General features: G+C 57.3%; 1 protein-coding gene across 6 annotated transcripts; it reads right to left on the reverse strand.

Moving 5' to 3' along the window:
• Window positions 1–952: 952 nt before the first annotated feature.
• LOC128835447 (uncharacterized) lies at window positions 953–16,096 on the reverse strand. Of its 6 annotated transcripts, none has more exons than XM_054024941.1 (10): window positions 15,698–16,096; window positions 15,213–15,308; window positions 14,403–14,507; window positions 13,880–14,077; window positions 11,789–12,377; window positions 10,123–10,263; window positions 9,555–9,701; window positions 8,821–9,371; window positions 2,067–2,370; window positions 953–1,460 (listed from the first exon to the last, which is right to left on the reverse strand). In XM_054024941.1, exons 1-5 carry the CDS (start codon window positions 15,731–15,733, stop codon window positions 12,168–12,170), a joined length of 645 nt encoding a protein of 214 aa, XP_053880916.1. In that variant the 5' UTR covers window positions 15,734–16,096; the 3' UTR covers window positions 953–1,460; window positions 2,067–2,370; window positions 8,821–9,371; window positions 9,555–9,701; window positions 10,123–10,263; window positions 11,789–12,167. The 6 variants fall into 6 exon arrangements, with proteins under 6 accessions (XP_053880916.1, XP_053880914.1, XP_053880913.1 ...); XM_054024939.1 differs by having other exon boundaries at window positions 8,821–8,893; window positions 9,069–9,701; XM_054024938.1 differs by having other exon boundaries at window positions 8,821–9,701.
• Window positions 16,097–22,907: the final 6,811 nt, after the last annotated feature.

The following is a 22,907-nucleotide window of genomic DNA, read 5'->3' on the forward strand; positions in this document are numbered from 1 at the left end:
TCATGTATTTTTTTTACTTGTCAAAGACTTAAAACAAAAATGGACTCAGTATTAAAGGGCTTAATTTACAGATCCTCAAGCTATTCCAGTTTATACCATCTCAGGCTCTAGCTCCACAACGTCTGATTACAAGAGATCTACATCTTTTGCAGGAGATCAGGGGAGGGTACATTTGTGTCCGGATGTGTTCTGAGTTGGCCACTGCACTTGCTTTTGCTGTTTTGTTGTGGATTGTGTTTCTACTCGTCTATTAAGGCAACTAAAGCTGGCACAGACTAGGGTGACCAGACAGCAAGTGTGAAAAATCGAGACGGGGTAGGGAGTAATAGGAGCCTATATAAGAAAAAGACCCAAATATCAGGACTGTCCCTATAAAATCGGGACATCTTGTCATGCTAGCACAGACGTCTTTTAGGTCTTTAAAGTCTAAAGACAATGAATAACGTATGTGAGGCACAGGAAACTGCAGTGGAAAAAGCCTAAACTAGGACAGGGATATTCAGAGGAGGGTAAGGAGGTCAGGCATAAGGATGTTCCCATAGCTGAGGTGCTAATCCTGGACTTGGTAGACCCAGATTCAACTACTTGTTCTGCCAAAGACTTCCTGAGTTAACGCAAGTTCTGAAGGTATCTCCTTGTGCCTCAGTTCCCCAACTGTGAAATGGAGGCGGTCGTAATTCCCGACCTCACAGGCGTGTAGTGAGGCTAAATACATTACAGGTTGTGAGCGGTGCAGTTGTCATGATACTGAGGAGCAGGTGAAGGCCATGGATAGGTGGATGCCCAGCTCTCCCTTAATTTCAAATGGATCAGTACATCTAACTTTCGTATATTCTTTTGAAAAGCCCAGATTAGATGCTTCAAACAGCAGCTCCATGCTGGCCTGAATGCATTGGGTTTTACCGAGGGTTTAAACACAAAGCAGACCTGGGTTTGGGCAGAGTTTGTAAACACTTTATTTTTAAAAGATCACCTCCGGTTTAATTTGCTGGTCATTTTGCAGTTCCATAGGCCCTTCAGTCCATAGTTATCCAGCACTGGGTAATGTGACGTGCCATTCCACAGTGAGTCAAATCTTAAGCAAAGGCCCAGCCATTTCTTACACTGCCCCATCTGGAAAGTCATGAAAATGTGGCTGAACCGGGTATGGCTTTAGGTTAAAAATCCATCTTTTCCCTGTAAGGGTTTGTGCTCATGCTAGCTCTGATTTTCTGCCTGACTGGAACAAGGGGGCTCTCAAGTAGCTAGATATCTGGTTTCCTTTAATTGCAAGCATGAAAACGGCTAAAGCTAAAGTCCCCTTTGCAATCCAGAGAAAGAGCCTGGGTTGTCTGGAGCGCAGGGTTTGGCTTGTGATGACTGCAGACACTGCACCTGCTGCACAGCCGTGCGGTGACTCCTGTGACCCCTCTAGCCCATCCGCACTCAGCTCTCCTGCATTCTGCTGCGCAGCTGATGATCTGGGGGAACAGAAACCTTTTGTTAGAGACAGAAAATCTCCTCACAGGAACACTCTGTCAATGGCTGCCGGAGGCCTTCTCTGTGAAACCTAAATATGCAGCCCTTCGGATTCCCACAGGGGAGATCTCTGCTCATTCACTGATCAGGCAAGGCAGCAGTCTCTGACCGGGGGGATGTAGAGGGGTATCTACAGATGGTCCTTTCTCTAGCTCCCTTAACGGGAGGAAGTTTGGCCTTCTGATGTAAGGCCCGGGTCTGAGAATCAGGGCTCCTGGGTTCTGCAGTTCTGGAAAGGGGTGTGATCTAGTGGGTGGAGCTGGATTGGTTGACACTGAGTGAGAGGGGTTTGTGCTGAAGGACCCTGGTTCAATCCCCACCAACTCCTGTGATGGCTACATGTGGCCATGATTTTCATAGAATATCAGGGTTAGAAGGGACCTCAGGAGGTCATCTAGTCCAACCCCCTGCTCAAAGCAGGACCAATCCCCAGACAGATTTTTGGCCCAGATCCCTAAATGGCCCCCTCAAGGATTGAACTCACAACCCTGAGTTTAGCAGGCCAATGGTCAAACCACTGAGCTATCGTTCCCCCACATTTTACTTACCTATCACTGTAGGTTGTTTAGCCTATTCCTGGACACGTGTTACATCTGCTGCTGGCAATCTCTGAGACGTAGGTCTTTCATCCACACAAGGACATGGCACATCAAAGTCAATCCAGCAGCTCCCATCCGGTCTTCACCTCCACAATGGATGGTGTTCTTCAGGGGAATCTGCTGGAGCTCCCGTCTCACCTGCTCCACCTCACACCCCGGCACCCTAAGCGTTTTCCAAAGATACCACTAATCTCGGATAAACAAAGCAGCTGAGATGAGGTCCGTGTGGGTGGATTTACTGAGCAGACTGCTTCTAAGAGAAGAACAGATTCTTCTTCGAGTGCTTGCTCATATCCATTCCATTAGGTGTGTGCGCGCCGCGTGCACGATCGTCGGAAGATTTTCTACCCTAGCAACACCGGCGGGTCGGCTGTGGAGCCCCCTAGAGTGGCGCCTTCATGGCGCTGAATATATACCCCAGCCGACCCGGCGCCCCCTCAGTTCCTTCTTACCGCCCCTGACGGTCGTTGGAACTGTGGAGCGCGGCATAGCTGTTCTCCACTCTCCCTAGCTTAGTTAGTTATTCGCAGTTATAGTTATAGTTCTGGTGTTTATAGTTAAATAGTTGAATAGTTTTTAAAAGTTGTTCTAGTTGTTCTAGTAGTTCAGGGGATTAAGGGGGTCGTCTCCCCCTTTCTCCCCCGGCCGCGGGGCCGGGCTCATGCCCAACGCTCCCGGCTTCAAGCAGTGCGCCTCCTGCGCTAAGTCTATGCCCACGAGCGACCCAGACGACTCCTGTCTGAAGTGCCTGGGAGAGTCCCATCAAACAGATAAGTGCAAGATCTGTAAGGCCTTCAGACCAAGGACCAAGAAGGAGCGGGACTTTCGGCTCTGGCAACTCCTGATGGAGGCGGCACTTAGTCCGGACGCTCCCCCTACAAGTCAGGCCCCGGCACCTAGCGCCTCGGTGCGCAGTGCCCCGGCGGCACCGGCCATGCCGACCACGCGAATGGCGTCGGACAAGCCTCCCCGGCACCGGACCTCGTCGGCACCGCAAGCACAGCAAGTGCCTCGACGCCGGTCATTATCCCCGGGGCATAAAAAAGCCCATAAGACGGGGACCTCCGTGCCGAAGACGCCGGCTCCCCCAGTGCCGGGGGTAGAGCCGAGTCCGCCGGTGGAGCACCGAAAACAGGTGCCTCCAGCACTGTCGACTCCGGCGCCGAGGCCGTTGAGTCCGGTGCAGATAGCGTCTCCACCGAGACCGGCGGTGATACAGTGCCTCCCGTCGACTCCAGAGACCTTCGCGGCGGCGAGAGACTTAATAGCTCTCACGGAGCCGGCACCGCCTCAACCACCGGCACCGACGGCACCGTTGACTCGCCCGGTCCAGTCGAGGGGGAAACCTGCCTTGATGCGCCCTCCATCGCAAGGGCTGGACCCTCGGCACCGGTCCAGGTCCCGAAGCAGGTCCCCACGCCGCTCGCAGTCCCGGCGCCGAATATCACCTCGGCACCGGTCGTACTCGCGGCCAAGATCTTCGTCGCGGCACCGCTCTACGTCTAGGCACCGCTATGATCGTTGGCACCGATCAACGTCGAGACGTAGTTCTCGGCACCGCTACGGTCGACGCTCGACGTCGAGAGGCCGCTCCCGGCACCGGGCATACTCCAGGTCCTCGTCGAGGTCCAGATCCGGCTCCCGGCACCGACGAGGTCATCGGCACCGATCGCGGTCCCGGCACCGTTCGCCGGCACTGCGTAGAGATAGATCATCTCCGGACCGGCACCGTGCGGCACCGCAGCCCACGGGAATCGTTTCGACTCTCTCGGCACCGCCATGGCCATCGAGATCGGTGTCTCGCTCCTCGGAGGACCTATCGAGATCGGCATACCCCCCTCAAGGGCAAGCCGAGGAACAGGACTTGGGCCATTGGCAGGAGATAACAGAGGACCATTCTCATGGCCCATCTCACTGGTCATTTTGGACCCCGTGGGCGTACCATCAGGAGCAAGGGGCTCCAATACCTTCGACCTCTCGCTCGGGTCACTCCGTTAGAAGGGCCCCGGAGTCCACCATCTCTCGGCCTCCGCCAGGGGGCATGGAGGCTTCCGTGTCCGCACCACCTGACGCCCTGGACCCAAGCGCAGGTGATGCTCCGGCCCAGGAGCAGGGAGACCAGGACCCTCCCTTGGATCCTGTACCACCGGAGGCATCTTCCTCTTCCTCTCCGGATGAGGCAGTGGCGGGCACATCATGCACAGGTCCACCTCCAATAGATCTTCGGGCTCACCAGGATCTCCTGCGTAGGATGGCCCGTAATACGGACCTGCAGACGGAGGAGATAGTGGAGGTGCAGGACCCTATCGTGAATATCCTCGGAGCGGATGCCCCATCGAGGGTGGCGTTACCCCTGATCCGCACGATTCAAGCCAATGCAGCTACGATATGGCAAACTCCTGCCTCTATCCCACCCACAGCGAGAGGGGTGGAAAGGAAATACTTTGTTCCATCCAAAGACTACGGGTACTTGTATACCCACCCCCAACCGTGTTCACTGGTGGTGGCATCAGTGAACGCAAGGGAGCGCCACGGTCAGCAGGCTGCAGCGCCTAAATCGAAGGAGGCGAAGCGCCTCGATTTGTTCGGCCGTAAAGTTTACTCAGCCGGAGGACTGCAACTTAGAGCGGCGAACCAGCAGGCGCTCCTGAGCCGCTACAACTTTAACTCCTGGAACTCTATGGGGAAGTTCAAGGAGTTGGTTCCCCAAGAGTCCAGGGAGGAGTTTGGAGCCATGGTAGAGGAGGGTAAGAAGGTGGCTCGGACCTCCTTACAGGCCTCCTTAGACATAGCGGACTCTGCTGCGAGAACCCTGGCATCAGGTATCACTATGCGGAGGATCTCCTGGCTCCAAGTTTCGGGTCTACCTCAGGAACTGCAGCAAACCCTGCAGGATCTGCCCTTCGAAGGACAAGGGTTGTTTTCAGAAAAGACGGACTCTCGCCTGCAGAGCCTCAAGGACTCCAGGACAATCATGCGTTCCCTGGGGATGCATGTTGCAGGCCCTCAGCGCAGGCCATTTAGGCCGCAGCCTCAGCGCTTCTACCCCCCCCCCCCCCCCCGCCTCGTCAGAGACAGGACTCGGCCCGGAGGCGAGGGCGAGGTGGTAGAAGAAGGTGGACCGGCCCTCAACCCGGCCAGAACCAGGGGCCACCTAGACCACCTTCAGGCCCCAGGCAGAACTTTTGAAGGTGCGGTCGAGGACGGCGCCCCAGTCATCCCCCAGGATCCAGCCCCCTCCTTTCGAGATCGCCTTTCCTATTTCCACCATGCTTGGTCCCTTATAACTTCGGACCGTTGGGTCCTTCGCACGGTGGACAGGGGATACGCTATCCAGTTTTCTTCAATCCCCCCCTCCTCCCCCCCTTCCCTGTCCCTCTTCAGGGACCCTTCTCACGAGCAACTTCTTATACAGGAAGTTTCTACGCTCCTTGCTATGGGGGCCATAGAGGAGGTTCCAGTGGAGTTAAAGGGCAGGGGATTTTATTCCCGGTACTTCCTCATTCCCAAGTCCAAAGGAGGTCTGCGACCCATCTTGGACTTGCGCGGACTCAACAAATTCGTAGTAAAGTTGAAGTTCCGCATGGTCTCTTTGGGGGCCATTATCCCTTCCCTCGATCCTGGAGACTGGTTCGCCGCCCTCGACATGAAAGACGCATACTTTCACATCGCAATTTACCCACCTCACAGACGCTTCCTGCGATTCGTGGTGAACGCGGTGCACTACCAATTTGCAGTCCTTCCCTTCGGCCTATCCTCGGCCCCAAGAGTGTTCACGAAATGTATGGCTGTCGTGGCAGCGTACCTTCGTCGGCAAGGGATACAGGTGTTCCCGTACCTAGACGACTGGCTGGTACGCGGTCGCACCAAAGAGCAAGTTCAAGCTCACATCCACATAATAGTGCACACATTCAACGAGTTGGGCATCCTACTCAACAAGGACAAATCCACTCTAGAACCTACCCAGAGAATAGAATTCATCGGCGCAGTTCTAGACTCCAGACGTGCACAAGCCATCCTGTCAGACAACCGCTTTGGCACCATCACGAGCCTCATTCAAGGGCTCCAGGCCTTCCCAACTACCACGGTGAGGTCGTGCCTTACCCTGCTGGGTCACATGGCTTCCTGCACGTACGTAACCAGGCATGCCAGACTTCGGCTTCGCCCACTCCAGACCTGGGTGTCGTCAATATACCGCCCACATCGGGACAGCCTGAACATGGTGGTCACGGTCCCGAACTCGGTCCTGACCTCCCTCACCTGGTGGCTAGATCACAATGTGGTCTGCGAGGGGATGCCATTTCACGCCCCACAACCCTCTCTGCACCTGGTCACAGACGCTTCATCTCTGGGTTGGGGCGCCCATCTCAACGAACACCATACCCAGGGCCTGTGGACTGCACCCCAGCTAGCCCTGCACATCAATGTTCGGGAACTGATGGCGGTGCGCCTGGCGTGCCAGGCATTTCTCAATCTCCTACGTGGCCGCTGTGTGTTAGTTCTCATCGACAACACCACGGCCATGTTTTACATCAACAAGCAAGGAGGAGCACGTTCGTCAATTCTGTGCCAAGAGGCCATTCGCCTGTGGGACTGCTGCATCGCCCACTCAATCCATCTCACGGCATCGTTCCTCCCTGGAGTCCAGAACACTTTAGCGGACCGACTCAGCAGGTCCTTCCAAACGCACGAGTGGTCTATCCGTCCGGACATCATACATTCCGTCTTCCAGAAGTGGGGGTTTCCCCAGATAGACCTGTTTGCATCTCGAGACAACAGGAAGTGCCACGTGTTCTGCTCCCTGCAAGGTCGAGCTCCGGGCTCCCTCTCGGATGCGTTTCTCCTTCCCTGGAAAGACCACCTGTTTTATGCCTTCCCTCCGTTTCCTCTGGTCCACAAGGTACTGCTCAAATTGCGCAGAGACCAGGCACAGGTAATTCTGGTCGCTCCAGCGTGGCCGAGACAACATTGGTACACCACACTGTTGGAACTCTCGGTTCAAACACCGATCCCGCTTCCATTATGTCCGGATCTCATCTCTCAGGACCACGGCCGGCTGCGTCACCCCGACCTGCAATCACTCCACCTCACGGCGTGGCTGCTCCATGGTTCACCCAGGCAGAGCAGCAATGCTCGCACTCTGTCCAACAGATTCTGCTGAGCAGTAGGAAGCCCTCAACACGCACCACGTACCTGGCCAAGTGGAAGCGGTTCTCCTGTTGGTGCGAACAACGAGCCACGTCCCCGTTGCAGGCACCCATTCCTCTCATTTTGGAATATCTCCTCTCCCTAAAACAGCAGGGGTTGGCGATATCTTCAATTAGAGTCCACCTGGCCGCTATATCGGCCTTTCACCCAGGGGAACTCGCGTCCTCGGTATTCTCTAACCCGATGGTCGTTAGATTCCTCAAGGGCTTAGACCGGATGTACCCACAGCAACGTCAGCCCGTCCCGACGTGGGACCTCAACCTGGTTCTCTCCAAGCTCACAGGTCCTCCATTCGAGCCACTGGCCACCTGTTCACTTCTGTACCTATCCTGGAAGACAGCCTTCCTCGTAGCCATCACCTCAGCAAGGCGCGTTTCTGAACTCAGGGCGCTTACATCTGAGCCCCCTTACACAGTTTTTCATAAGGATAAAGTGCAGCTTCGTCCACATCCTGCCTTTCTCCCTAAGGTGGTTTCTCCTTTTCATATCAACCAGGATATATTTCTCCCGGTTTTTCATCCTAAACCACATGCCACTCGCCAGGATCAACGTTTGCATTCCCTGGACGTACGCAGGGCCCTGGCCTTCTATATTGACCGCACAAAGCACTTTAGAAAGACGACGCAGCTCTTCGTTGCAGTGGCCGACCGAATGAAAGGCTCACCGGTCTCCTCACTACGCCTATCCTCCTGGATTACGTCTTGCATCCGGACTTGCTATGACCTGGCAGGTGTCTCAGCACCGCACCTCACCGCTCACTCCACGAGGGCCCAAGCTTCCTCGACTGCTTTCCTGGCACATGTTCCGATCCAGGACATTTGTAGAGCGGCGGTTTGGTCATCAGTCCACACATTTACAGCTCACTATGCACTAGTGCAGCAGTCCAGAGACGATGCTGCTTTCGGATCAGCGGTTTTGCACACAGCAATGTCTCACTCCAACCCCTCCACCTAAGTTGGGCTTGGGAGTCACCTAATGGAATGGATATGAGCAAGCACTCGAAGAAGAAAAGACGGTTACTCACCGTTGTAACTGTTGTTCTTCGAGATGTGTTGCTCATATCCATTCCAAACCCGCCCCCCGTCCCCACTGTCGGAGTAGCCGGCAAGAAGGAACTGAGGGGGCGCCGGGTCGGCTGGGGTATATATTCAGCGCCATGAAGGCGCCACTCTAGGGGGCTCCACAGCCGACCCGCCGGTGTTGCTAGGGTAGAAAATCTTCCGACGATCGTGCACGCGGCGCGCACACACCTAATGGAATGGATATGAGCAACACATCTCAAAGAACAACAGTTACAACGGTGAGTAACCGTCTTTTTCTCCCCATAGGAAAAGTATCTGATGGTGGGGGTGGGGGCAATGGAAGCCCTCAGCCCCTTGAATGGCAAGAAATCAGGACTTGGGGAGTTAAGGGGTGTCTCTGACCTGCTGGAGGGAGCAGACCTGGAGAGCAGAAAGGGCACTAATGGCATTGTAGGAAAGACAGTGACTTTTACCTGTGAAGGTGGCTGAAGCTGCTTACAGGTACCACAGTCCAGGATCCTTACACCTCCTTTGGGGATCCTTTTCCTAGGAGTAAAATAAGGACACCAAACAGAGAATGACATCTGTATCCTAGGTCTGGGATCCAGGGATAAGGGATGCTTTCAGCCAGGCTAGTACCAGGAACCTGATCTTTGTGCCAAGAGCCACAATTACCCAGATGAGGGTTTCCCCCCCATTTGCTTTCATGTTATTTACTCACAGTATTCATTTGTTTGCTTTGTTGTGTCTCCACTCTCTGCATCTGTTCACCGGTTTAAGTAACATTCTTTCAGTTTTTACTTCTATTTCCTCTCCTTACAGTGTAACATCTGCTCAGCACTTTAAAAAACATCAATTAAATACAAAATCCTGGTCCTACATTGAAGAGGAAGGTTTCTGCGAATTTGTCTGCAGGACTTTAGTGTCTGCATATTTCATTCACTATTATTTATTAAGGTGCAGGTCTGATGCAATCTGCCCACCCAAGAATGCCCATATGAAGCACGGGGTGCCCTTAGAATACCTGTTAAAAGAAGAAGAAGAGAGTAGATTTAAAAGGGAAAAAAAATCAACCAGTGAATCAGCACTTTGCATCATTAAAGCACCAGTCACGGGAGCAATACAGGTTAAAAATCCCCATAGTTCTTTCCCACTAGAACAAAATCCAAAAAGAAAAAAAAAGGCCTTCAGCCAATTATTTCCTTACACTCTGAAGGGGTGAAACTCAGGCCTGTGCAGACAGCAGGGCAAGGTCTATGCATCACAGCGGGTTTAAGTGGCACTTCACTGCACAGGTGCTGTGAGATTTCAGTGGCACAGTTTTCCTCCTGGATTGGAACAGCCGGCTGGAATCCTGCGAGGTACAGAGTAGAGAGAGGTTTGGGTCACAACGTTCACCTCAGAGGCTGAGCTTCTGCAGACTTTTGGGATGTTCCCATCTGAGGAGGATGATTTTGGCCAGCCCCAGTTCAGAGCTTTCAGTCACCTCAACCGGTGATTCTCTGGCACAACTGATCTAAAGTAGCTGAACTTATCAGGCCTTGCCCCCATCTCCGACACCCCTTGTACCTCACCATTGCCCTCTTACAGCCCCTGTCCCTTCTCTTGATCCCTGCCAAGCCCAAAAACAGAGCTTAGCTCACCCTCCTCCTCCTCTCCTAGACCCTCTCCTTACACTATCCTCCCCTACCTTTGACAGACTGATCACTGTGCCCTTCCCCAGCTCCTGGAGGAATCATGGCTCCTCGGGACAACCTGGGAATGGCGGTTCCTACCTCTGTGTGGGGTACGTGGTTTTCTGTCTAAGCATCACTGAGAGCCAGCACGTCTCGATTTCACAGGATGAGGTCATGGCTCCCCAAGGTGGACCAGCTGCAGGCTGCATTGCTGGAGGCGACATGGTCAGATCCCAGAGCCTGGAAGACAGGGGAGGAGGATGGGATCAGAAGGTCAGCCAAGGAGGATGGGTCAGGAGCTGCTGCCAGCGACAGGGCTTAGGTATTCGGTCAGTGCCAGGGGCTTGGTACCTCCCTTCAGCAAATGGCTTCCCTACTGAAAAGACTGGTCCCTCTTGACCCCCTAGCAGACTCCCTAGCCGGAGGGGAGAATAAAGGGCAGAAAGCGAAGGTGCCCCTGTGGGAAAGGCACTAGGCTGGGACCCAGTCCACTTCCCAGATCTATACCCAGGACCACAGCCCTTCCTCTGTGTCTCAGTCCTCACCTGCCAGATGTGGAGGATCCGTCCCTGCCCCAGGGTGCTAGGGGGGAGTTTCATTCCTGGCTGGGAAGGGTTCAGATACCAGGTGGGTGGATTGGGCCCGAGGTGGGGGACGGTCAGACATTCACTGTGTCGGGGGTGACACGCGCCATGGGAAGGTCTGAGCAGTGAGGACAGGGGAGGGGCTCCACGTCAGGCCACCACTCCCAGACCGCAATGGGTTACTGAGGATAACCCCTGGTTCTGCAGATGCTCTCATTCTGGCCCAGCCCCATGGCTCTGACAGCCTGATGCTTCCGAACCTGGCTTCTGGGCCTGGGAGCAGGGATAGTATTGGGCCTGGCCCTAGCTCCAGGGGTCGGGGTGGGGCAGGGTGGTGAGAGCGAGGTGCTCGGCCTGGGTTTCTCTCAGTACTGTGGGGTCTATAGCTGCTCCCCCCAACCCTTCCCCCCCCCCGGCACAGTGAGACAGAGCAGTACCTGCCTCCCCACACTTCCTGAAACCAGAGTGTCGCCCTGCACAGACACAGGTTGTAACTGGGACAGTGTCTGTGGGGAGAGGACACTTTGGCCTATGTGGGACAAACACCCCCACTTTGGGGTGCCAGATAACAGAGGAGAAGTGCCCCTCATTAGGGGTGATGGATTCTCTGGGACAAGACCCCCCAGCGTGGGTGGGGATGGAACAAGGGATAGGAGAGACACGGTGGCAGCGCAGCTGGGGGATTTTTGTACCTCATCTCTGCCCTGGAGGTGCTACTGGATGACCCTGATGGTGGCTTGTTCTGGGGACACATCCTCCTCCTCCATGCCCCCCCCAACTGGGCACTGGGGGGCTCTGCACCAGGGAGGGAAGGAGAAAGGATAATTCCTGCTGCTGCTGGGGGGATGCAGTGGAGAGCAAAGGCTTAAAGTTCCCCCCTCCTCTGCAAGGAGCCCCATGGCAGGGAGGGCCCCACCCTGCCCCTCCCAGAGACGCCCTCAGCCCCATCAGCCTCAGGGCCCTGTGGCAGTCAGCCCCGCTCCGCACACAATCAGGGGAGACTGGACCTCCCCTGACTCCGTCCAGCATCCCCTGCTGCAGGGTGTTGCTGTGCCACCCACACTGGTGTTAGTGGGGCTCACGTGGGTCAGTCCTGGTGCCTTGGCGAGTCAATGGGCACTGGGTGTTACTAGACCCCCACCGCCCCAGGCCTCCTCCCTTTCCCCTGGGTCTCCCCTCACCTGCAAAGAGGGAGCCTTCATCCACAGGCCTGTCAGACCCCGCGGAGGAGCTGCTGGTGCTGGTGCCAGAGTCGCCTATTTCCTACTCTGGGTCGGCTGGGGGCTCCTCAGTGTCCAGGCTGGTGGATATTGGCAGAGAGAAAGGAGAGTCAGGACAAAACTGGGAGGAAAGATCAAACCTTCCTGATGAAATTAATGGCTTGTCAACCGAAATGCAAGGTTGGTGGATGGCTCTTGCTGGGCCCTGGGGCTGGGCTCCTGGCTCCTCTGGTTCCTGTGAAGGAAGCCCCAGAGCTGCCTTGCCCGGCTCCCGCCCTCTCCTGGCTCCCTCCGACATAGCATCACCCTGGACCACCTCCATTTGGGCCCAGAAGGTGTCTCAGAGCCTGCAATGGGAGCTGGTGTTTTCCTCTTCCTCTAGCAGTTCAGGGAGCTCCTCCTGTTTGCCAGGCCACAAGCTTCTTCCCTGCCCGCGGGGACAGAGGGGCCGCTCTCTTCCTGTGCAAGCCGGCTGCTCCTTCCCACTGGCTCCGGAGCCACCTGCCCGGCCTTCCTCCTGAGCATCTGCTTCAGCCGCTCCATCCTGGAACTGAGTGGGGAGCAGCCGTGAGTCGGGGTTCAAGGCAGCCTCTCATTAACGGGCCTGCCTGCCCCCCTGCCCACGTCCCTCTGCTGAGGCAACTTCCCCACCCCCCACCCCAGGGCACGGGGGCTGCCATCCACACATACTGGCCTCTGGGCCTGAGGGCAGGGACAGGATCTGGTCTGGCCCTGGCTCCAGGGGTCGGGGTGGGGCAGGGTGGTGAGAACGAGGTGCTCAGCCTGGGGTTCTCTCAGTGCTGTGGGCTCTATGGCCACTCCCCCCCAGCCCTTGCCCCCCAGCCACAGTGAGACAGAGCAGTACCTGCGGCAGGGCGTGGGAGTTTCTGGTCATGTGAAGGGGGGGCCCCTTCAAGGGTGTCCCACGGGAGCACTGGGAGTCAGCAAAATGTCCACCCCACCCCACCCCTCCCCACGTCTGGGGGACGGTTCCCCCACACATCCCCTGAGACAAAATCTCATCTCCTCTCTAGTGTCCCCTCTCCCATCATTGTGGAATGAACTCCTGCCCCCAGTCCTCTCAGTCCCCCCGTGAGAGCTGTTCTACCTCCCAACAGCAGGGAGGTGTCCAGTCTCCATCTCAAGGGCAAGCGCCTTATCCCAGCCCCTTCTCCCATCCCCCGCCCTCCATTGACCTCAGGCCCAGGAGCTTGGGGTCACCTTGGACTCCTCTGCTCTGCATCCCGCCTCTCTCACTCCATCCTGGAGCTCCCCAGAGCCCTCCCTTCCTGCGCCATCCCCAGCCTGCCGGCTCTCTCCCGCCGGCTCTCTCCTGCAGCCTTGTCCTCTCATCTCCCCCTCCTGCCAGACCTTCCCTTGCCCCTCCTGCAGCACCTGCGCTGGCTCCCTGCTCTTCCCCACCTCGCCCCAAACCCCTTGCCCTCCTCTCCAGGGGTCTGCACAGCCTCCCCACACCCACTCCCCAGTGCTCTGGCTCCTTTGGCCCCTCCCATCCCTTTCAGTGTGTCCCCTCCCACCTCCCTCCTTCTGTTCTGCTGCCCCAGCCTCTGGGGGCACATCATCCAAACGCCCCCCTCCAGCTGCCGGAGGGGAGGCCCTGACACAGGGGGGATGGAGCAGCTGGAGCAGCTAAATGGCCCTGAGCACCCAGAGCAGGGGGCGTTCTTCTGGCAGCCTGGCAGGAGCTGATGCCAAAGCATCCCACGGGCAACTGACAAAGGGGGTGAACAGACACCTGGGTTCAGAGGCTGCTCTCAGGGCCATCCTGTGTAAATGCACTGACCCTGCGGAGCAGACTTTGGTGCTAGGGGAACAGCGGGGAGAGTCCTTGGAGACAGAATTATGGGGCTCGACCCAAAGCCCACTGGAGTCAGAGGACAGACCCATCGACATCAGTGCTCGGTAGATTGGACTCCTACCGAGGATCTTGCTGAGTCACTATTCTAGGCCCGGGTTTTCCCTGCTAGGGAGCGCTGCACCGCGAGGCTGCTCAGTGCAGTTAGGAGGCGGCCAGGGTCACAGGCTGCTCACCTTGTATTTAGGTTGACAAGCCATGAATTTCATCAGGAAGGTGATCCTTTCCACTGCCCTCAGCCGCCCATGCACCTCCTTGGATGCGGTCCAATATATCCCACCCCTGGCTTGCCGGCTGATGTCGTCGGCTGGCTGGGATACACGGAGACCCAGCTGCAGTACAAAGTCGCCTGCCTTGGAGAAGTCGGAGGAGGTCTGGTGGAAGGAGGAGGAGAGGGGAATCCATCAACATTCTCCCTTCAGCTCTCCAGCGCCCCTGGGCCAGAGCTCTGCTCCCACCCCTCTGTAGGAGGCGCTGGGGGACCTTGGAGCAAAGGGACCAGGGCAAGGGCCCTCTGTGAGCACTCGCTGCCTAGTTGCTCCAGAATAACACGGGCCCTGAGGCCAGGCACAAATCTGCCAACCAGTGGCCTATGGAACTCAGTCCCTTGCAGACCCAGCGGGGGATCAATTAGCCAGAGGATGAGGAACTTGACTCAAGCCCTGACTCTGCAGGGTGCTGGGGTCAAAGGTCACTTACGTCAAATCCAGGCAGGATGGTGGCAAATTCGAGCAGGGCAGCGCTGCTCTGTATGGCCCTTACTCTCTCCTTGGTCTTTTTAGATTGGATCCAGAAATGGATGTGCTGTGGGAGAAGGAGGCAGGCGAGGGTTAGTGGGCAGGCGTACATGCTCTACAAACGAGACTCTCCCCCTCCCCATGGGGCTTAGACCTTGTGCTCAGGGTGGAATAGCTGACCCCTGGTCGCAGAGCTTGAAAAGGGGGCTCATGACACGGCCCATGTCTTGCTGGGCACAAGCTCATGGTCTCTCCAGGCTGGGACAATGTTCGGTCTTGGGGCTGGTCTATTTGCTCTGAACCCCTGATCCATGAACACCACATCACGATCCAGGCTCATGCCCTGGACTCCAGACCCCAGCTGCAAGGGCCTTGGTAGGATGGATGGAACGGCCGTGAGGACAATCCCTCCGGAAACTGCAGTGTCCCTAGGACAGAAGAGCTGATTCCCTGAGGCTCCTGTATCTCAGAGTCTCCCTAGAAAGGAGCCAGAGACTTTTCTCAGAGGCCCATGTCCTGCATCTCACAGGGGTTTCAGTCTCTTAGTCCCCAGCCAGGCCTGGTGCTCACTGTTAGTGCTGAATGCAAACGTGCAGAGCTCTGGCTGACAGTCCCAGCTCCTTCCCCCTGCACTGACAGCTCTGGGAAAGTGTGGCCGGCTGGGTCCAAGCTGGGAGGACACAATGGAAACTTGGCTCTTCTAGTCTCTCCTTTGCTGCCCTCCCACGGGGTTCAGGGGCAGTTCCATCCCAGACCGTCCCATTCTACTCACCTCCAAGAGGTGCTGCAGCTTGTCTGTGGTGGGGGTCTCTGTCAGCAGGCCCCTGAGCATGGGGTCCAGGCTCTGCGAATAGCTCTTGTGCAAAGCCTGCAAGAAGAAGGAGCACCCGTCAGTCATGGGACATGGGGCTACACCAGTCAGGGGACAATTAGGGGGGTTCTCCAGGGAGCCCTGGCAAGAGCCAAAAGGCACATCCTGGCCTCTCCCATTCACATCACTCCAGGGACACTTAGCAAGAATTCATGGCTGGACACCTGCTGCCTCTTCAATCCTTGCTCTTAGCAGTTCTCTGCACAGGGCCTAGTACCCAGCATACTATGGAACAGCCAAACTGCAGTGGGTGGGAAGTAGGATCCCCGGGAGAGTCCAGGCAGCAGAGCACAGAATGAGGAGAGGAGGGAAGGCTGGGATCAGCCACAGAGGGGTAACGCAATCCCCTCTGGAGGTAACACAGCCCCAGTGTGTGTTTTACTCACCGCTATCTTCTCCACTAGCAGGGCTTTGCGGTCCATATTTATTTCTGGGCTCCATGCCACAATGTCTATGACGAGGTTGACGATGGAATTCAGGTGTCCCGCCCCTGCTGCTGTGCCGAGAAGCACAGACTCGGGACAGCATGGAGGAAGCAGAGCTGTTTGGCCCTGTCCTCCACCCACTAGGAGGGGGGTTGGGGAAGAGAAAGAGAGAGCCTGTTAGGTAGGGACCTCCCTGCCCCATCCAAACAGCTCCAGGGCTCAGGACCTTCATGGGGCTGGGCAGGGAAAGCCTCCCCCCACTTCCTGAAACCAGAGTGTCGCCCTGCACAGACACAGGTTGTAACTGGGACAGTGTCTGTGGGGAGAGGACACTTCTTCTTCGAGAGATGTCCCTGTGGGTGCTCCACTACAAGTGGTGGTGCGTCCCTGCGCCTTCGCCTGGAGATTTTTGCAGCAGTACTCATAGCGGCCACGCATGCTCAGAAGCTGCCCCCCGCTGTGACTCTAGGTTAATAGTACGCATGCGTGGCCGGTCTCCTCAGTTCCTTCTCAACCGTCCCCGGCCTGAGACGGAGCTCAGCAGACTCATTAGAAAATCCTTCACTCTTGCCACAATTACCCTTTAGTAACCAGTTGTTGTCAGTTTTCTCTGTTAGTATAGTTAATTACCCCGTTTATCTGTTAAAAAAAAAAAAAAAAAAAAAATTCTGTCAGCCGCGGCTATGCCGGGCTCCACAGGTTTCAAGCGCTGTGCTACCTGCAAGGAAGCTATCCCATTATCGGACGGACACTCAAAGTGTATAAAATGTTTGGGGGAAGCTCACATTCCCCAAAAATGTGCCCACTGCTGTAAACTCAGCTCCAGGGCACGGAAAGACAGGGAGCTTAAACTTAAACTGCTCCTCCTTCAAAAGTCTATCGGGTCAGTTTCAGACCCAGGCGTTGAAGCCGGCTCCGCTGCCCGACACAGCCCCCCCGCCTCAAAAATACTGAAAAAATCTACGAAGAAGGGGCACCCTTCACCAAACAAGGCTATGAGGCACAAAATATCTCCACTGCATCACTGGCCACTGCCAGTGAGGTGCCACTGGCTGAGCCTGCGCTCTGGCAGAGTGCCCCGTTACTGGAGCTCTGGGGAATTATCTAGGGTTACCATACGTCCGGATTTTCCCGGACATGTCCGGCTTTTGGGGGTTCAAATCCCCGTCCGGGGGGAAATCCCCAAAAGCCAGGCATGTCCGGGAAAATCGGGAGGGAGGGATGGAGGGCTCGGCCGGGGCCTCTTTGGCCGGGGCCGGTGCGGAGCCGGGCCGGGGTCGCGGGCATGGTGCCGGGCCGGGCGCGGTGCCGGGCGGGGAGCCGGGGGCGCGGTGCCGGGCCGGGGTAGCGGGGGGTGCGCCGGGCCGCGGGGCCGGGCAGGGAGCCGGTCCGGGGTAGCGGGGGGGTGCGCCGGGCGGTGGGGAGCCGGTCCGGGGTAGCGGGGGGGTGCACCGGGCTGCGGGGCCGGGCGGGGAGCCGGTCCGGGGTAGCGTGCGCCGGGCCGCGGGGCTGGGCGGGGAGCCGGGGGTGCCCGGGGCCGCGAGCCGGTCCGGGGTAGCAGGGGGGGGGTGCGCCGGGCCGCGGGGCCGGGCGGGGAGCCGGTCCGGGGTAGCGGGGGGGTGCGCCGGGCCGCGGAGCCGAGCGGGGAGCCGGGGGTGCGCGGGGTAGCGGGGGGGGGTGCGCTGGGCCGCGGGCCGGTCCGGGGTGGCGGGGGGGTGCGCTGGGCCGCGGGCCGGTCCGGGGTAGCGGGGGGGGTGCGCTGGGCCGCGGGGTCGCGGAGCCGGTCCGGGGTTGCGGGGCCGGGCCGCCGGGGGGTGCGCTGGGCCGCGGGGCCGGGAGCCGGTCCGCAATAGCGGGGGGGGGGGTGCGCTGGGCCGCCGGGGGCCGGCAGTGCTGGGCGGGCCGGGGGTGGTCGGCCGGGGCCGGCACCCCAGGGCCCGAGCTGACCCAGGCTGGAGCCGCCGGGGGGCCAGCCTGGGCCGCGCCTCCTCCCCCCCCCACACTCCCCCTTACCTGCTTCAGGCTTCCCGCGAATTAAATGTTCGCGGGAAGCAGGGGAGGGGGCGGAGACTTTGGGGAGCGGGCAGAGTTGGGGCGGGGCTGGGGGCGGGGCCGGGGCCCCGTGGAGTGTCCTCCATTTGGAGGCACAAAATATGGTAACCCTAGATTATCCCGCTGGCGGGCAGCTGGGCGCATCTGCTCCCTCCTTGCGCCGGTGCCCGCCCGCTTGGGGCACAGCGGCCTTGCTCTCCTGGGCTGCAGCGTGATGCATTTGGGGGCGGGGGAGTTGGGGGCAGGGCGTGGCCTATAGCTGATTGTACTTGCTGTGCTGCCTCTCCCAGCTGGGGCGGGGGCAGCCCCCGGCCTCACTTCCTCTCTCTCTTCCTTCCCCAGCGACCTGACAGTGAAGCTCTGGAGCTGGAGAAGATTGCTGAACGGCCCGACCTAGGCACTGGAAAGGCCGGAGCGAGGGCGACTGTCAGGCTCCCTGGCGGGCCCAGGCCCCAGCCCCTCTCCCTGGCTGTGAAGAGCTGGGAGCAGCCTGGCTTGTGTGTGCTCCAGTTTCCAGGACTCTGGGGTGACGGCGTCTCAGCTGGGGCTTTGTGAACTGCCCGCTTCCACGGCTAGGGGGCGTCGTTCCCGTCCAGCCCCACGCTGGGTTTCCATGATGCACAGGGCTTTCTGCTGACCAGGGCGTGGCCAGGCAGTGCTTCGGGACATGGCCTTGCCAGACACGGGGAGGCCCCCAAGCTGAGAGACTCAACGGGATCATTCCAATCTGTCCCGCAGCCCGTTCAGCAGCCCCAGATCCTGGATGTGCGAGAGGGATCCTGCCACCTGCATCCTGCTGCTGGCCTCTGCTCCTCCTGGGTGCCTGGGGTCTCATTCCTTCTGCAAGCGGGTGCAGGCCCCTCTCCACGCTTCGTCGTTCAGCAGAGCTGGGATCTGCCGGACGGTACCGAAATACGGAGAGGGCTTGTGTGCTGCCGACCCCAGCCTAGCACCAGCAGGGTGCATGGAGCCCCGTTCGCAGCACTGGCTGCGGTACCATCCTGGAGCTGGGACTCACTCTGTCCCATCTGCTACCATGTGTGCTGCAGGGGCAGGGCTGACTAAGGTCTAGCACCCCACGGCTCACCCCTTTCAGGCCCCCAATTAGCGGTTAGCACCGTAGAGCCAGAGTGCTAGCCCGGTTCCCACTAATCACTGGTGACAGGGCACAGTGTCCACTTCAGAAGCTGACTCCTTTAGCCCCCAAAGCCTTGGGGGAAGCCTGTGGTTCCGACAGGTCTCATCCCTTATGCTCCTCAGGACACAGTAGTAACCCCCCTTCTGAGGGCCCTGTTCTGCAGCCCTTATGTTGGGCAGGGCCATGGGCCTGCAGCAGGAGACTGCTTGGCAGCGCTCCCCAGCATAAGGGTTACAGACCTGGGGCCGCACTACTCGGAAGGTGGAGTCTCATGAGCAACGGGGTGTCCCAGCACTGACTCTCTCCCAGGACCCTGTTTCCTTCCTGGTCCTTTACACTCAGCCCTTCCACCTCCCGCTGACCCCCATTTCAGGTACGATCCCCCAAAGAGCACAAGGGTCAGTTTTTTCTCTGAGCTGACAGCGTCTCCCATGCCACCACCCACTTCAGCCCTAGAAACAAAGTCACTTGCTTTAAGATTCCAAGGCAAAGTTTCTCTCTGGCCAGAGCTGGGTTGTGGGACCCAGGGGAGTAGGACAAATGGCCTTCATCGGTGGCCTCTTCAAAGGCAGTGGGCCATTGGCACTGGGACTGACCCAGAGCGGGGCTCGTTCCACCCCTCCCTGCCATACCCCAAAGTTCCACCCCGCGATTCTTCTGGTGCCCAGCCCTGCAACTCTTAGCTGAATTGTCCCATGCCTCACCCTGTTCGACCAGGGGCTCCTCCACCTTCCACTACAGCCCTGCTTTACCCTGGGACAATGCCCAGCCTGGGGTGTAGTCTGTCTGCATGATCCCCACCAGGCACTGGCAGGAGCACTGCTTTACATTAAGGTTCTTTTGGTGATGGGCTAACCTTACCCCTGTCCTGCATTTCCAGTGTGAACAGCTGTAGATGGAAACCCAGACAATAGAGATGGAGCAGGACTAACCGTGGTCACTTTGTCTAGCCCTCACCCTGTGTCTATACTATAGAAGTGTTGCAAACAGCAGGTGCATTTTCCTGCCCGGATAGGATTTTGGAGATGTTAACGCTTGCTACGGCTTTCTCGCTGTATGGGTTGTGGGATCCATTGGAGCAGTCTGTGTTCTGTGTACAGGAGAAGATGTATAGATCTTTTATACCTTGATGTATTACTGTAATTACAATTATTTAATCAATAAAATGAATAAAAGCATTAAAGTACATCAAAAAACATCAAAATGAAACAGAGGATTGCTATGTACAGGGTGGGAGATTGCATGTGAGTGATGTTCGTCCATCGTTATCGATGAAGACCTCAACCACTCATTCTTTCGATGACGGGGCTCTGTACGTCTGAAGATGACTGATCAGTCCGATTTGGGCGTGGAACGTCCTGTCACACGTCGGGCAGACAAGTAATGGCACTGTCGATGATGTACAAGCAGTTCTGGACTTGCGCAGCTCACGCTTTTTTTCAGCCTCAGCAATTCGCCTCGCCTCAGAGGTATTACTGCCTGTGTGAATGAATGTATAGCCACAGCCTGACTGGGACAGCTGTCCTTCATTAGCAAGGCGAGTTTCGCTAAGGGCTGCAATGTCAATGTTGTAGCGTGCGAGCTCTCTAGCGACAAGTGCTGTTCTTCTCTCCGGTCTATCTGCCGTGATGTTGTCCAGTAACATGTGCACATTCCATGTGCCAATAGCGATCGGTGTCACTCTAAGTTTTGTTTTTATACGATCGCTTTTGTGGGATCCCCACCAGCTGCGGTATGCTGGCCAGGGTAAGGTGAAGCAGGCAATGTTTAAGGCACCTTTTCTAGCCCCCTCCTCATTCTACGGAGGTGAGCAGTGCAATCCTGAATAGGGCTGCTCAGTCGCTCAAGAAGATGCCGAGCTCCACTGCTGCTTCGGTCAGTGAGGAACGACCATTATGCCTGAGCCGCCTATGTGCAGGTCCGCAGCTACAGCTCCCAGTGTATCCACACCTGCTGCTTCGTCGCTCGCCCATCGCCACAGGACTTGATATGATGTAATAGGATACGATATTATGTCGAGACTTGCGCATGGATTGGATTAAAGTGAGGGAGAGTTGCGCGACGTCAGCCTCACTCTCTCTTCCCAGTTCCTATCTGTATCCAGTGACAAGAACAGAAGTCGAGACGGCTGGAGATAGGGCAGGGCGCAGTGGATGACCAGGACGCCTACGTGTCTTGTTGTGCTCTTAAGCGTTCCACAACGCTTGCTGTCATCACCTTCCTGACCATTGAACCAGGTTGCCTCAGTCAGCCAGATCCAGCCTTCGCATGCAATGGGTAGACAGGCCCTAACTCACAGAGAGTCTCATACTCATCGGCTACCCTCACCTGGTTTAGCCCACCGGTCGAGACGGTCTCCGGGGTGTGGCCGCTGTCACATGCTGAAAGCTACTTGGAGCCAGAGGTGAGAGCTGGGTATTGTCAAGTGGGGACCAAAGTGGATGAGCTACTCCTAGGAGTATGACTGCTCCCCCATCAGAGGTACTACCCCTCCCTGACAACCCCATGTGAGTAGATAACCGCTCGATAGCTTTCATCACCATATAGTTTTTGACAGGTTACCACACCCCATCCCCATTGCCGGCGCCTTCCCCATTTTTCTGTGTTTTGCCGGGGGAAGGTTGCGTGCTTGTGTTTTGACATATTTAGAGAAAAAAGTATGAAAGACTAGAAAGAGAGGCTGTAAGGGGTTTGCAGCTCCCTCCCCGTCCGTCTGCGCAGGAGACAACACTAGGGTGACCAGACGTCCCAATATTTAGGTATTTGTCCCGCGTCCCGATTGATCTTCGGTCGGGATGCTGCACTCCGCTTTTTTTTTTTTTTTTCCTCCGCCAGCAGCACTCAGCTGTTCTCGGCTTTTTTTTTTTCTTCTCCTCTGACTGCCGGCAGCACCCAGCTGTTCTCCCTTGGTTCCCCCCCCCTCCTAAAAACCAGAGGCTGAAGGTATGCATACCTAAGGAAGGGTGCATAATCTCCTCTGACTGCCCGCAGCACTCGGCTGTTCTCAGCTCCTGCCCCCGACTGCCGGCAGCACTGGGCCACAGTAGGGAATTGGGAGAGGGAGCTGTTTGTGTCCTTATACCGGCAGCACTCAGTTTTTTGGGTTTTTTTGCTCCACCAGTGACCCCCCCCCCCCTTGTGTCTCGATATTTTCTTCCTGTCATCTGGTCACCCTAGACAACGCCCCTCGCTATGATACTTCTGGGATACCTTGGTTCAGGGGAAAATTAGCTCAGTGTTAATGGTTCAGGCCTGCAGTCAGACCGAGCAAAGATAGAGAGTCTGTGTCACAGGGCAACGGTGAGGGATGATCTCTTCCGGCCTCTAAGTGCTTTCTACAGGCTGGTGTCTCGCCTGCCGCTGGTCCCGGTGTACCTCCCAGACCCCCGTACCCCTCTACGTCAGGGTCCTGCCCCCAGCAGTAACTCACTATCTGGGTGTCCAGGGGAACCCCCAACCCTCTAACCACACCTTGCCTCAGTGGCTACTGCCAGTCACGGTCTAGGCCCCGCTCACTGGGGCGGACTGCAGTATATAAACCACGCATCATCAGCAAGGGGGGTTGGACCAGCTGCCTCTGCCTATCTCTCGGGTGCCCCTCTGCAGCCCGAGTACCTTTTGTAGGTGTAAGAGTATCCGGACTCACCCCTGCGGCGCCTCCTGCTGGTCGTCCAGGGAATTAGCTCTCCAGCCTCTGGAGCGCCCTCTTCAGCCAGTGATCCGCCTGTCCTCTGCATGCAGGCTCCCGTGTCCTTCCCAGGACCCCGGTGCCCCTTGTTCTGGGTGCTGCCCCCTGGCAGTACCCACACATGCTAGGTCTCCCCTCCCAGGTGAACTCCTACCCACTAACCCCACCTCCCCTCAGGATAAGGCCACTGCCAGTCACCAGCTAGCCCCCACTCTCTGGGGCAGACTGCAGTATAAGCCACTCATCGGCAAGGCAAGCCACTCATCGGACCTGCTGCCTTGGCTTGGGCTGCC

Source organism: Malaclemys terrapin, chromosome 4 (assembly GCF_027887155.1).
Source record: "Malaclemys terrapin pileata isolate rMalTer1 chromosome 4, rMalTer1.hap1, whole genome shotgun sequence".
In the NCBI taxonomy this organism is placed as follows: Eukaryota; Metazoa; Chordata; order Testudines; family Emydidae; genus Malaclemys; species Malaclemys terrapin.